Here is a 14,262-nt window from a genome sequence, read left to right on the forward strand (position 1 = left end):
ATAACTGTACTTATCAATGTACCATAAGTTAAAGAATAATAGACAAATTCAGGAACAGGTTAAAGAGCGCTCCAACAATTGAGCTGTTTCATGACTTACACCAGCCATGTCTCATAGCAACTAAGTCTGTCTATGAGTGCGTGCTCTACGTGTTCAATTGTTGGTTTGCTTTGTTTTGATACCGTCATTGTCAAGACTCCTGAAGAGGGCGTAAGACGCCGAAAATTTGAGTCCAATAAACTCATGCTTTATTGGCCAAAAATGCATTACCAGTATGTTTCTTCATTTATGTACATATATATATATATATATATATATAGAGAGAGAGAGAGAGAGAGAGAGAGAGAGTGCAAGAAGGGGTCCTATATATATGTGTATATCATACTGAAAGAACACCTGTAAGTAGAAAGTGTCACCCCAGTGGTGCCCAAGCCCCCCCCCCCCCTCCCCCCCCCCAAAAAAAAAGCCTATGTGTGTGGCCTTTGATGCAAAGCAATGGATACTAGTAGCTACAGACTCGGCTGCCCATCCATTCTTGCAATCATCAACTTTCATGTACTCAAGTGGTTCAACCACTGACATGAAACATGCCTTGTGAAAGGAAATTGTAAAAAAGTACATCAACCACACTTGGGGGGAAAAATACCCAACTTGATCATTTTCAATACATTTGCTATTGCAATTGACATAATACCACATTAAATACAGGTATGATAAATATAAGCAATGTTAATACAGTAATGTGCACACATTATGGACACATTGACTATCTACATTACACCATTAGCACCGGTCAAGTGTACATCGAGTTGTGCAGGCTTTCAGTCTCAAATTCCCGCTGCTTGGCTCGTGCCTGTAAGTTTGAAAGAGTACATGATACAAAACTAGAGTAAGCAAATGCTTAAATCACTTGAAATTTGGCAGACTGATATTTGACAACAAAAATCTTGACTGCATGAATCACTGTTGGAATAAAAATTCAAAGTGAGTTTTTCCTACGCTTACAATAGAGATACTCCACCACAACAGAGTCAAATTGTGCATATGCCAATGTCGTCTCCATAGTTCAAATGAGTTTTATTGATTAAACTTGTACAACGTTAATATGGCCATGCCCTACACCTAAAGAACAATTCACGTTATGACCACCTTCTTTTCAGTTTGCTGTACCTCTACTTATTGCTTCACAGAAAGCGCAGGGCCCATGAAAAAGTCTACGAACAGGGGCTTTACTGCCCTTATAATCCCTTTTTCTTCCTTTCCTTTGAAAAGGAAATCAAAGCCCAAACATAAATGTGGATAGAGTGAAAGCAGCAATACTAATAGAACACATCAGTGAAATTTGGGGGAATATCAGACAAATTCAAATATTATGAATTTTAAAAGTTTTGGTGCCATCATTGCATGCTAAGACTACTACACATCATGACATTATAAGACAACAATATAAAGAAAAAAAATCAATATATTTCCACTTTTCTAGCTTTATAATGAAAGAGCTCTAGACTTACCCCTTTCAGAAAGTAGGTGTAATAACACTTGTGTTACCCTTAATGTCAGAAACAAGTCAATGGAATGTGTACTTTTCATGATAAGACTGTGTGGAATTCTCCTTTTCAAATTTTCTTCAAATCATTGTCCAAAATGATGTCATGAAGTGTAATACAGTCACCTTATCAGCAATGACGGCACCAAAGCTTTCAAAATTCAAAACTTTTCAATAGATCGTCTGATTTTTCTCAAACTTTCACTGATGTGTTCAACTAATATTGTTGCTTTCACTCAATCCACATCCATTTGGGCATTGCTTTCCTTTCATTCTGCCTAAATTGTTCAGAGCTTGAAAGACATAATAAACAGGTCAAGGCCTTCTCCATAAAAAAAAAGACTCGACTCACCTTTCGCTTCCTGTATGCTTCGTAATCCTCGTCATCTGTGGGCAGCTCATGTCTGCACAGCGGGCAAGAGTTGGTCTGCATGGGGAGAGTAATGATGAAACAACATTAAAGGGATTGTATAATATTGGTGGAGATGAGGAATGGGCTTTCAACCTTTCGCAAGATACCAAGAAACCACTTGTGAAACAATACAGAGCATACCATTCTAAGAGGAATTCAAAGTTTATTAGATGAAAATCTGTTTTGGAATGGCTGAGACATCCAAAAACAAAGTAAAACAAAACGATCCTCATAAAAGGTGGGTTCCACCTTTCATTAGGATGCTCTTCTTTGGATATCTCAGCTACATCAAAACCAATTTTCATCAAATAAACATTGAATCCCTCTTGGAATTACATGCTCTTTCATATTTCATAAAAGGTTTCTCATTATCTCACCCAACAAATGTTTGAAACTTCAAGTTAGGTCTCAACCAAAACTATATGATCCCTTTAAAGTAACAATTCCCTTTTGAATTAGATTTTTTTTTTCTAATTCAAGCAGGATTTGTTACTTGAAATAATAAAAAAAAAAAAATCCATATGCTGCCTCTCTACGATCTACCCACCACCCACCTTGCTTTCAATTAAGTTTTGCCAAACACTTTGTTGCTATTAGAAATTACTTTTACATAGATCTGGATAAAATCAGAGTGGAGACTGCAACAACTTTGACATGACAATGTTGCCATTCTTCCACTCATGCTGATAGAGAGAGTCACCAGCTTCAAGCTAAATTGAGTATGACATGGTGGTAGCAACTCTTTTTTTTCCAACAGATAAAAAAGAAGAAGAAGAGGTATAGTAGAAATTTGATTGGTTATGATGAGCACCTACACACAATACTGCTGAGTTGTAAAGGTAGTAATAATTTGTGCCACATTAATAAAATCCACCTCAGTTTCCCTTCAATGAATTCCAAAAGGACTGATCTTGTACAGAACTAATTATTTTGTGTGAAACGAACAGTCACAAAATTAATCACACTTAATCTTACCATGTGGGATTGATTCCGATATATGATTTTGATAACAAACAACAACTAGGATTTACACAGCTAAAATCCACTGAAACATGCAATGGCTGAAATGGCATCATTATCACTATTCATATAATGCCTAAATAGATTCTTGTCATTTGATTGGTTGTTTGACATTGATCATTCGTCCCATTTCACTATGACGTCATCATCCGTGCAATTGTGGCTCCATTTACCGTGCAATTTTGGATCCAAACAATTTGCTCCATTGCATGCACGCTGAGAGCCAGGCACACTTCATGTGTAGAATGCTTGCGATTGCATGCAGTGCATGTATGCGACAGTGCGCTAGCGTAAAGCGTTCAGTGAGCACTCTCTCGATCTCAGATCCTCTCTTGTTTCTAAATTAATAAAACATCACATGACAAGGATCTATTTTAGGCGTTACATAAAACAAATAAGAAATGTTTTTATTCATGCAATGAACAGAATATTTCATTCGCTGAAAGATGGAATGATCCATTCAACTCGGCTGCACCTCGTTGAACGGAGCATTTCATCTTTCATCTCATGAAATATTCTGTCATTGCACTCATAAACATTCATTATTTGTACAGTATGTAACTGACTCACCTTGGAGAGCCATGGCAAAATGCATCGCCGATGGAATTCATGGGAGCAGGGCAGAGTGCTTGTGACATCACCCTCCATGTACGGCACAAGACATATAGGACACTTTCCTGTAGGCGTTTGTAGGCAATGAAAGAAGAATTTGGAGTGAGACAGACAGACAGACAGACAGACAAGGATGTACAGTTAGGGTGATTGTTGGAACAAAAAGATGCAAAGAGGAATAAAGCAAAATCACGATGAACGTAACATTCCAACAAAGAGTGGTTGAATTCTCAGTTTGTAAATGAAGATGCATCAAAGGTTTGATTATCAAATTATTATTTTCCATTTCTGTTTAGTACAGATCCTCTACTCTTGATAGTGGCTTTGACCCAGAAATGCAAGAACTCAGATGCAAGAACTCAGAAGTAATGAACTTGGTCTTAAGTTTAAAATTAAATGTAAAGAGGTGATATTTCATTCCTTACTGTGCCTTTAGGAGAATGAAAAAAAAAAATCAAACTGCCGGTAATTTCACATCTAGATTATTAAAGACGTTATATGCAACAGAAGTGAACATCAGCTCCTCAAGTGGGCCTAGGGAGTCTGATAGTTTCTTCCTATGACCCAAGCCTACAAGTACAAACCTTAGAAGCTCACATCACTCTAGAATTCATATTCACAGATGCCCATGGACTACATGACGGTCTTGCAGCATTTGAATTAAAAGAACTTTGAGCCTTCTGATTCTCATACCAACATTCAGTGGTCACTTGGCTCCCCTCTTAAAGGGTGTGTACAGTTCTGGTTGAGGTGAGGATTTAGCTTTTATCATTTTGCGAGATATTCAGAAACCACTCTATGAGATGTCAAAGAGCATGCAATTCTAAGGAATATCAAAAGTTTATCTGTTGAAAATCGGTTTTGAAATGGCTGAGATATCTAAAAACAAGGCGAAACAAAGAGGTCCGAATAAAAGGCGTGGCCTGTCGCCTTTTATTTTTATTACTTTTTGGATAGCTAAGCCATTTGAAAACCAATTTTCATCAAATAAATGTTGAATCCTTCTGAAAATTACATGCTCTTTCATATTTCATAAGAGGTTTCTCACTATCTCACTCAGGAATGTTAAAAACATGAATCTCCACCTCAACCAGTATCTTCTGTGTTTCCCCTTAACATAAACCCATCTGATAGTGACTCTACTTCTGCTCATAATGTCCATGTAAGGTCCATCTCCCTTGCCATTTACCATGCTTGTTTGAAATTCTGAGTGCAGTCATGCCAAATCTGGCTAGTTGAAAGGTACCTTGTAGTGTGTATGTCACACTTTTACCATTCTTTAAGAACCTACCCAATCTGTCAGATGTTTTCCTTGTTAGCTTCAAATTGGCAACCACTTCTTTGGAGGCTGGAGGAGCCTTGCGGATATCTTCAGGAAGGGCCAAACTAGAGAAAATGAAGAGTAAGATCAAATTACAAACCAGTAATTGGTATAACATGCCAAACACAACATTAACTAAAACCATATGTAGCACAACTGAAAAGGGGGGGGGGGGGATCAAGTTGATATGTGTACGATTCCTCAAGAAACCATTTCTGTCAGAACATTCAAATTCTATGCTGGCTTTGTTCACAAAAAGTTGCCTTTTTAACTACCACAAAGCCTGACGGAGGCTTCCCTACCTCGCAACAATTGATGAATGCAAAAATGAATTCATGCCTAGAAAACTTTGGGGGGGGGGGGGGGGGGGATTCCGGGGAGTAGGTGAATAGAATGGCTTGTTACTATTTTACATAGTTGCAAGAAAAGAAACATTCATGAGCTTAATACTTTCATACAGAAACAATCTATTGGGTCAAAGCTTATATGACACTTACCCTTCTCTCTCTGCATAATCCCTGATATCATTGATGAGTATCCTACAGACAGTGATAAACACAGAGAAAAACAGAGATACCTCTGTTATTAAAAAGGTGCAGAGACCCGGTAGTTGCAGGGGGGCGCCGTTTAGCAGTGATACGAAGATTGCCGAAGTTCAGCTGTCATCAAGAGTATTATTAAAGCGCATAGGTGTCGCTTGGTAATGTTTGCCTTCATTGTCTTCTCTGCTTATCACGCAGTCTGTAGTCACTAGTGATGCCAGGGTACATGCTTCTTAGTATGACGTCACAGAAGAAGTTTGCTAAAGCTGTCATTATCAGCCAAATCATGAGCCAAACTGTTATCAGACCACTGACTACAGCGGATTGGGCTTAGAACTTCAGACTCCTGGAAATAGGTCAAAGCATCTATAAGCTAGTTCAGATTCTGAACTAAGCACTTCAAACGCTAAAGAGAAGTCGATAGCATAGGTGTCTGTAGGAAACTTGCGCCGTTTGCACGCGTACGCATTCGACTAAACCACTGGGTCTATGTGCCTTTAAATGCTGGCAAATGTAGTTTATGTGGCAATATGTGTGAACAATAGTATCGGTACAGTAGCTATTCAGGCAAATCTGACAGAAGCAACCATTCTATTACTAAAATATACTGTAAAACCATAAACATTTGCAGCATAAAACATTCATGCATTGGATATGATGGCCTTCTTTGCAGCATGAAACTTCTGGTTACTTTGGTGCATGGTGGCTGACATTCAATGCACTGGTAGAGAGGATCTAACGTTAGAAGTATAGAACACATTTAGATTCATAAGTGGGAAAAAGCACCAGGTGTGGTTGAAATTACAGTCACAGTTCCACAGACAGTCCTTCATGAATTTATAAATTCTCTTTATCTCAGGCTGCGGCTGTGAGTCAACAGAGAATGACCATCTAACAATCTAGGGTCTAGGCATCCATTCACTATGTTTTTTGATAACACTCAATGTTGCCATATCCAGTCCAGTAACCAGTATACAAATAATGACTGCTATGAGGGGCACAGTTAAAATTATGGTTTTCACACCACAGAGAGCCTACATAATTTTAACTGTGCCCCGAATATCAAGCTGTCATTATTTGTTTTATATACCGAAAATGTAGATTCCGAAATATAGATACACGCGTACCGAAAATATAGATTCTAGTCTCTTTTACAGCACTCGTAATCAAGGCTGATCGACAGCGCGGCGGTTGTATCATTGGTGCGTACATCAGAGTGATCTATGTGTACGGGGTTGCGACTGTCTCCAAACCTATTCACAGGGCACAGTTGATTCTATGCCCCGGGCACAGTAAATCACGATGTCATTTTGATCAAAAATGGGGCACAGTTATTTTCATGACTCCACTTTTAACCAATCAGATGAGAGGAATCTATATATGAGGTAGGCCTATATAATATTGAACAACATGTTAACCACAGTTGATAGAATAAGACAGTCTAACAGTTTGAGTTAGTTATTCTACTATTCTACATTGTTATTTTTTACTCACATTCTACGAATCGTTGTGCTAACGCAATGAAAGTAAGTTCTTTTAACATGCCAGTAGTCTATCTAGTAGGTGACAGATCTCACAAGATTATCTCTGGACTCTATCTTTTTTCTTTCTTTTTTCTTCTTCCAGTCTGATGTAAAATCTAGTGGTAGTCCATTGCTGGCATATTATCATACCTTATGCTTGTCATACACCACAGCCGTGCACCCTCCTTTATACTTTTGTTAAAAAACAAAAGAAATAAAAAGAGAAAAATGGGTAGGGGGAGTGCGCCCCCCTTTAATGAAAAGGCGCCCCTACCTCGATCTACCACACCAAACCATATTTTACGGAATTCCTGGATGGCTCCGCCCCTGTCAATTAATATCTAACGTTATAGGGCCTAGATACTCTATGTGCAGTTTTAAAAAAAAAAAGAAAAAAAGAAGTTCTTTCTGTAAGAGATTGACGTGAAAGAGGTGTGTGTAATCTATTATCAAGGAGCTTGTCACCCTCCGTCCTTGACCCATGCATGATCGTTGCTGGTGTAAAGTTACAGTCGACTGTCGACATACGAGTCCGGACTGCTCTTTCAACTGCACCCCGCAACTCTGGCGGAGAGTTGTATGGAGAAGCCGATTGAAATCGTGTGAAGCACTCAATACAGTTTAATATACCACAAACTCGCAAAAAGCAAACTAAGGACATTAAACAATACCTTGCCCATCTCAGCAATGTATTCAACTCAGGACCCTCTTCGCCAGTAGGTTCACAATTATGTTCGTCAAAGTACGAGGCCATTTTCAGCTCATAATGGTTTGGTGGTTCCTTCTTTTTCTGCACACCGAGTCCAGTACGTGTGTAACGTGTTTATGCGTGCGTGCAGCAGAAAAACGATAACACAGATTTAGCAAGTCATTACAGACATAAAGGTGAGTAGGTAGCGTACCTACGTCATACAGGGTGATGTAGTGAATATTCATGAGGGTCGCTTTCCAAGCAGCGTGTTGTATGCAGAAAAAAAAACACACACACACACACAAACAAACAAACAAACAAACATGTTGCCCCGTACACATAATACATCCATTAGCCTGAGCAAATTAATTAACATCTGAAAAGTTATGCAAATGAGATGTACAAATATGTAGGCCTAATTCAAATGTTATCTAAAAGCCGACCAAAAACTTTTTTTTTTTAAATTTTCTCTTGAATATAGCAAGACTTGGTGCATCTTTTAAATCATCACTTGGCTTCAAAAGCTTGGTCCTGTATATATAACAAACAGTATTTTGGGCAAGGATGGTGCAGAGTAAGGAACTAAAGGTAAATGAAATTCATCTTTACAAACACAAATCCATCGTAAAGCTTATCACTAAGTCCTCGAAGAAATTTATTTGTGAATTTAGTCCAATAGCACACCCTTTTATCTGAAGAATTATTGTTTGTATCCATTCACTTATTTCGACCAAAAGATCAGTCTGTCACACTGTATTTGATCGTCAGCGGCGACTATACATCTGGCTTTCCGGACCTGAGACGGATGTTTCTGTCTAAACTGGTTGTCCTTTAATGAGGTTTATAGATATTAATTTGTTTAGCACTTTGTTTATCTTCTCGTTATTTTTTTTCTTAACATTTGATGAAACTGATCTATTAAGGTCATGTTTGTCTTTTTTATTTTGTATGGGTAATATTCATTGGTGCGACCAAACGTTGTTGTTGTTGTTTGTTTTTGTATACGTATTGTGTGTGATTCTTTTTTTTTTCTTTGTTTGACTTTGTGCCATCGAATGCATCCATTGGATTTGAAAATTGGAAAAAAAAAAACCCACATGATCGGAACAAAGCCAGCATAAATGCCTAAATGAATTTTACACCAACGACTATCATTGAAAGCAATGATGGTGCTTATGTTATCCCGATGACCATGATAAATAGCAATGATAATTCCTGATGATCATGATCATAATACATGGTATTATTCTGTAAATTGGTTAATGATGTGTTTTAGGTTGATATATATGTAATTTTCTTCTTTTGTTTTTGTGTGTTCTTACACATGTATCTGTCTTTTCTCATTTCTAAAAGTGTTTAGAGACTTGAATGTAATTTGCGCTCTAAAAAATGGTGTATTATTATTATTATTATTATTATTATTGTTATTATTATTATTATCATTATTATTATGATTATGATTATGTGGTCTAGATAAATTTGGTACATGTGTTCAGAATAAATTTGAGTGATAATGTTCACAATAATAACACTTTCATGACGATGAGGGCAACAATACTTAATGCTAAGAGAACCTTAAACGAAAGCCATCTCAATATGTATCATGCTCTATTCAGTAAATTGCTTCTTCTTCCTTTTCTTATTCTTAATCTTCTTCTTCTTCTTCTTCTTCTTCTTCTTCTTCGACGTCGTCGTCGTCCTCGTCATCTTCCTCCTTCAATATCAGCTGCAAATTCTTGTCATGACAGGAGATATTATGCTGTGTATATCTATTTTGTATATATATGAATATCTGTACATTTCTTTTTTAATCTGAACATTCAAATAAGGCAATAAGAATATGTACCAACTCACATTATCTAGAACATACTGATCCATTATTCCTTAGACTAAAAGTTCTTAAAGTTGACGATATACACAAATTTCAAACAGCAATATTTATGTTCAAATACACGCAAAATCTACTCCCACTCTTCCACAACGCATTTTCCCTTAACAGGGATGTCCATGCTTACCCCACGCGCCATCGTAATGATTTCCATTTGAATAACCCTAAACTCCTATTAGCTCAAAAATCAATTCGGCATAACGGGCCTGATATTTGGAATTCACTCCCTCTCCACATAAAACAGTGCACTTCTCTCTATTCCTTTAAGGAAAATACAAAGAAATATTTCTTGGCACAATATCATACGGTACAGTAATCATTAAACATGTACCTCTTATACTCAACAACAAGGCAATATTTGGTCCACCCCCTTTTCCTTTTCTTTTACTTTGCTGCTTGACCCTTCGCCCATATTATAACATATCCAATCATTTTCTTAGAAGTGCTGACCATCAACACTTTCGCGCTTCATCACCTGCACACGCACTCACAGGCACCACTCCTGTTTAGCAAGTAATTGTATAAAACTGGATTTACGCGCACTTTAACATGGCCCATCTGTATTAGTGTTCAAGTACTACAATAAAAAATGGTAATTTAACTCCGGCTGTCCGTCTGTTCAAGCACGGCTTATAACGGCGGCCCTCTGCATCATATGTATATATTATATATTGTACTGTGAATTAAGTCATTATTGGCCATATAAACATTTTGAATGTTATTTAACGTTTCATTTGTCTTTACATACAAAATATGACTTACTATGTAATATGTCAATAATTTTCAGAATTGTATTTGTGTAATTGAACCTGCCTTTGTTATTTTTGTTATTCTGAAAGAAAATATGAAATGCAGAAAATAAAATCTTTTCAAACAAAATAGACTCAATTAAGTGTACTAAATTGACAGAGTATTGTTTTGTATATATATTCAATATGTATACTCAAACATTCAAGGAGAATGTATGGCAATGAATGAAATCGAAATGAAGCAAAAATTTGGAGGAAAAACGTTTGTGTTAACCTAATGTGGTAATGTGAATGTTTTTCACAAATCTTAACAAGATGATTTAATGAGTGGTTGATTGATTCTGTCATCCAGGAGCTCAAATAAAGACAGAATGACAAATTTGTTTTATCTCTCATTAAGGAGAAATGATGGTTATATCCTGGGGAAGATATAATTGTGAGTTGTATTCATGTTAGTGGAAGCATAGTGTGCTCTTCATTTCTACACCAATATCAGTTGATTACTGAATTTGTGTGATAATATGAAATGCATGAATATTCATCATCCTCATGAATATGCATGACTCCCAGGGTAGTAATTCAAGTGTGCACCTAAATGTTCATACATCACAAAAATTAAGTTCTTTGGTTGTGTGTTCATAAGTTTGTAGAATCATTGTTTTGTAAACAATGATTCATCTATATATAATAGTTGATTTATATTACAGAGTTTATATGAAGCAGTGGAGTTTTAGAGTACAATGCAAAGAAGTTTAATTGTACAAGATGAACTGTTCACTCTGTGGAGTAATATGGAACACTGGGAGAGCTTCAGGAGTAGCCAAGTACTGAGAGGTGGAACCTCCCAGGAGCTCAGGAGAGCTGAGTAAGTTTTGTAAATATTTCTTTTATTACTTCCACTACATGTGTGACTTGTATAAGAAATTAAGCACAGACACATCCTGTGTGTAGTAGCCACATACCCAGAGAAAGGTACCTAGGCATGTAGCAATTTGTTTTTGTTGTTTACAGTAGGTTCAGCTCCGTTGTGTGTGTAAGCGTAAAATGTGCATAGTGTATACACACGCACACACAGGAATGTTGGTTCACTGCACAGCAGTCAGAGTGCATTGGCATAAATGTATCAATTTGAAATGTATCATTTTTAGATCTAGGCATTCTTGCAGCATGTGTGTATGAAGTTTGCAATACACTATACACTATATTCATAATCACAGATAGTATGTGAAGTTATGAATGAACAGTGCAATGACAGTGTGGGAAAGAATTTGTGGCAATGTTTATGTTGACAAAAAGGGGGAAAGACCTATTGCAATGTTTATAGTATCATAGTGCATTGTTGTTACTGAGTATGTTAGGATGTATACACATTATGCATAATGGTCATACAACTTGCACGTTGCTAGATATACGCTTGTCAAAGAATGTGTGATATGTGAATAATTTCTCAATAATTACTTTCTGTATAGATGAGGAATTAAAGGTAAAAAAATGTAAACACAAGAAATATGTGTTTTGTAACAATGCATAGATTTTACATATAGGCTTATATGTAAATTGTTATCTTTTTTGTAGATAAAGGACTTGGGTTACTCACTCAGCTGGTTGGAAAACCAGAGCAATGAGGAGACAGTTGGGTGAGTCAGGATGGCTCAATGTTCATATGTATACAGAAATTACTTTCTTGACAGAATACAATTTACGCTATTGTGTTTTGCGGAATGAATATGACAGAATGCAGAATATCAAAGCATGTTATTGTGAAATATTGTACAGTATTGATCACATTCAGAAATTAACAATTCAAAGGAAGCAATGTTGATTGTTGATGCATTGAATATCTAATTGAGAAAAAAGGATAAGTTTCATATTGTTTCACTGAAATTGTATGTACAAAGAAATCAATACTATTAGCATATTGTCATGCTGTTTCTTTGCCCTGTTTCTGATTTCTTTAAATCTCACAGGGGTCGTCTATTGTAAGGACAAGGTCTCTTCTCTTGTTTAGAGGTCATCTCTTTTACGAGTGAACAAGATCTCTTTTAGATGATCATCTCCTTTAGTGGACGTGGTCTCTTCTAGTGATCGTTGTCTTATATTCGTCTTTTAGTGGACGAGAACTTTGGATGTCAACTTTTAAAGGACGTAGTCTTTAAATGAACGTCGTCTTCAGGTCGTCTCTTGTGTAAAGGAACATCTCTTTTAGAGGATCATCTCCTTTAGTGGACGTGGTCTCTTTTAGAGGTCAACGTGTTTACCATAGTGTTCAAGCGATCCATTGCAGTCTTCGAAACAGACTTTACCACAGCGTTTACCAGTTCATATGTTTGACAGTCGTCAATACAGTCTTAGGTCTTTGTATTACAAGTTTTGATCCAGAGTTTGTTATCAAATTGTAAATAAATTCAGCTATTTCAGTTATATCCTACATTAGAGTGAAAGTGTAGTGGTTTTACCGTCCCACGTGAAAGCCGGACTACGACATTGGTGTCAGGAGTGGGATATACTGAATAGACTGGATTGGTTGATAAGACACAAGACAATGCTAACAAAGAGTTTGAACAAAGTGATGAACAGCGACCCTCAACTGTTGGAAATCTTCGTCGGTGTTGACGATAGACGATAAGGAATCGTCAGGTTAGTCGTCGAGGAAGAGACTTTGTAAACATTGTACAATTGTGACTAGTAGATACCTAAGTCATTAATTGTGTATTTGATACTCTGTGTATACAATTGTATATTGTTATTTCTCTCCACGTAAATCAGCAGCATGCCTCGCGATACTGATACTGGAGGAGTAGGAGCTGGAGATGCTAACGGCTCTGGTATTTCTGAAATGATAGCTGCTCTCACTGGAGCATTTCAGAGTCTTTCTGCCACTAGAGTAGTTCCTGCAATCAAACTGTCCAAGTTCAAAGGTATTTCAGTGAAACCTGGAGACACAACGATCACTGAATGGCTTGATGAGTTCGAGGAATACTGCTCATTCTATAAGTTGCAAGGTAGAGAGAAGGTACAGGCATTGCTATCTCATTTGGCTGGATCAGCAAAAGATGAAGTTCTCTGTCTGGAGCAAAATGAGAGAGAGAACTATGAATGTCTGAAATCGGCCTTGAAGACTAGATTCGCTCTTCGGGAAACGGTGCAGTCTCTTACGAGTCAGTTACACAGCCGTGTGCAACAGGAAGGAGAATCTCTTGCTGCATATAGTAGTGCACTGATCAAGATATACGATCGAATGGAATCGGTTGCATCCACTGATGAGCGGGCAGCTTTGTGTCAACTGCGAGACAGTACACTACGAGAAAGATTCATCCAAGGTGTACGAGACAAACAAGTAAAGAGGGAAATGAGACGCGCCGCACTAGATACTGCAGGGAAATCATTTCTGGTCATGAGAAAAGAGGTGCTTGAACTGTTCCAGGACGACAGCATTCCACCATCTAAAGTTAAGATCAGGGAATGTGAGGTAGAAGCGGCAAGGATCACATCACCTGATAATGTGTGCATGCAACACCTACAAGAAGAAATCTCGGGACTAAAGGAGACACTACAGGAAGTGGTGAAAGTAGTTGCCGAGATGAAGCAGAACTCGGGTGTTCAGCAGCGTCAGAAGAAACAGGAGAAATGGTGCTCCAACTGTGGACAGAAAGGGCATGTCAAGAGTGATTGCAAGTCACCTACAGTTTGTTTCGGATGCAAAGAAACTGGGCATATCCGTCGTGATTGTCCACATGAAGCTAAATATGAGAAAAAGGAGAAAAAGAAGAAAACAGAAGCAGAGGTGAAGGCAGTACATGACACAGGAACAGATGATGTCATCTCTGACCTGATTGTTGAAAGTCCAACGACGGAAGCAACAATTGCTGGTATCGCTACTGGGTGCATACTAGACACTGGAGCAGAGGCCAGTCTAATTCCAGTCAGCTATTATGAGGAAAACTTGAAGTCCTCCTTA

General features: G+C 37.6%; 1 protein-coding gene and 1 long non-coding RNA gene across 2 annotated transcripts; one reads left to right on the forward strand and one right to left on the reverse strand.

The window, feature by feature from the left end:
• Positions 1 to 471: 471 nt before the first annotated feature.
• On the reverse strand, positions 472 to 7,763 carry LOC140228308 (E3 ubiquitin-protein ligase RNF181-like). Its single transcript, XM_072308536.1, has 6 exons — positions 7,648 to 7,763; positions 5,409 to 5,450; positions 4,882 to 4,976; positions 3,549 to 3,655; positions 1,899 to 1,973; positions 472 to 853 (listed from the first exon to the last, which is right to left on the reverse strand). The coding sequence occupies exons 1-6, from the start codon at positions 7,728 to 7,730 to the stop codon at positions 794 to 796; spliced, it is 462 nt and encodes a 153-aa protein (XP_072164637.1). The 5' UTR covers positions 7,731 to 7,763; the 3' UTR covers positions 472 to 793.
• Positions 7,764 to 11,128: 3,365 nt separating this feature from the next.
• Positions 11,129 to 12,775, forward strand: LOC140228309 (uncharacterized). Its single transcript, XR_011901228.1, has 3 exons — positions 11,129 to 11,169; positions 11,880 to 11,941; positions 12,272 to 12,775. It is a non-coding gene; the product is annotated as an uncharacterized lncRNA (long non-coding RNA).
• The last annotated feature ends 1,487 nt before the right edge of the window (positions 12,776 to 14,262 follow it).

The sequence above is a fragment of the Diadema setosum genome, chromosome 5, assembly GCF_964275005.1.
Source record: "Diadema setosum chromosome 5, eeDiaSeto1, whole genome shotgun sequence".
Lineage (NCBI taxonomy): Eukaryota > Metazoa > Echinodermata > Echinoidea > Diadematoida > Diadematidae > Diadema > Diadema setosum.

Bases quoted from the DNA above. Each gene is read 5' to 3' on its own strand.
- LOC140228308 (XM_072308536.1), bottom strand. From the start codon at position 7,730: ATGGCCTCGTACTTTGACGAACATAATTGTGAACCTACTGGCGAAGAG. The intron at 5,451-7,647 runs GTATTGTTTAAT...CACTGTCTGTAG, and splicing joins ACATTGCTGAGATGGGCAAG to GATACTCATCAATGATATCA. The intron at 3,656-4,881 runs GTAGGTTCTTAA...AAACGCCTACAG, and splicing joins GAAAACATCTGACAGATTGG to GAAAGTGTCCTATATGTCTT.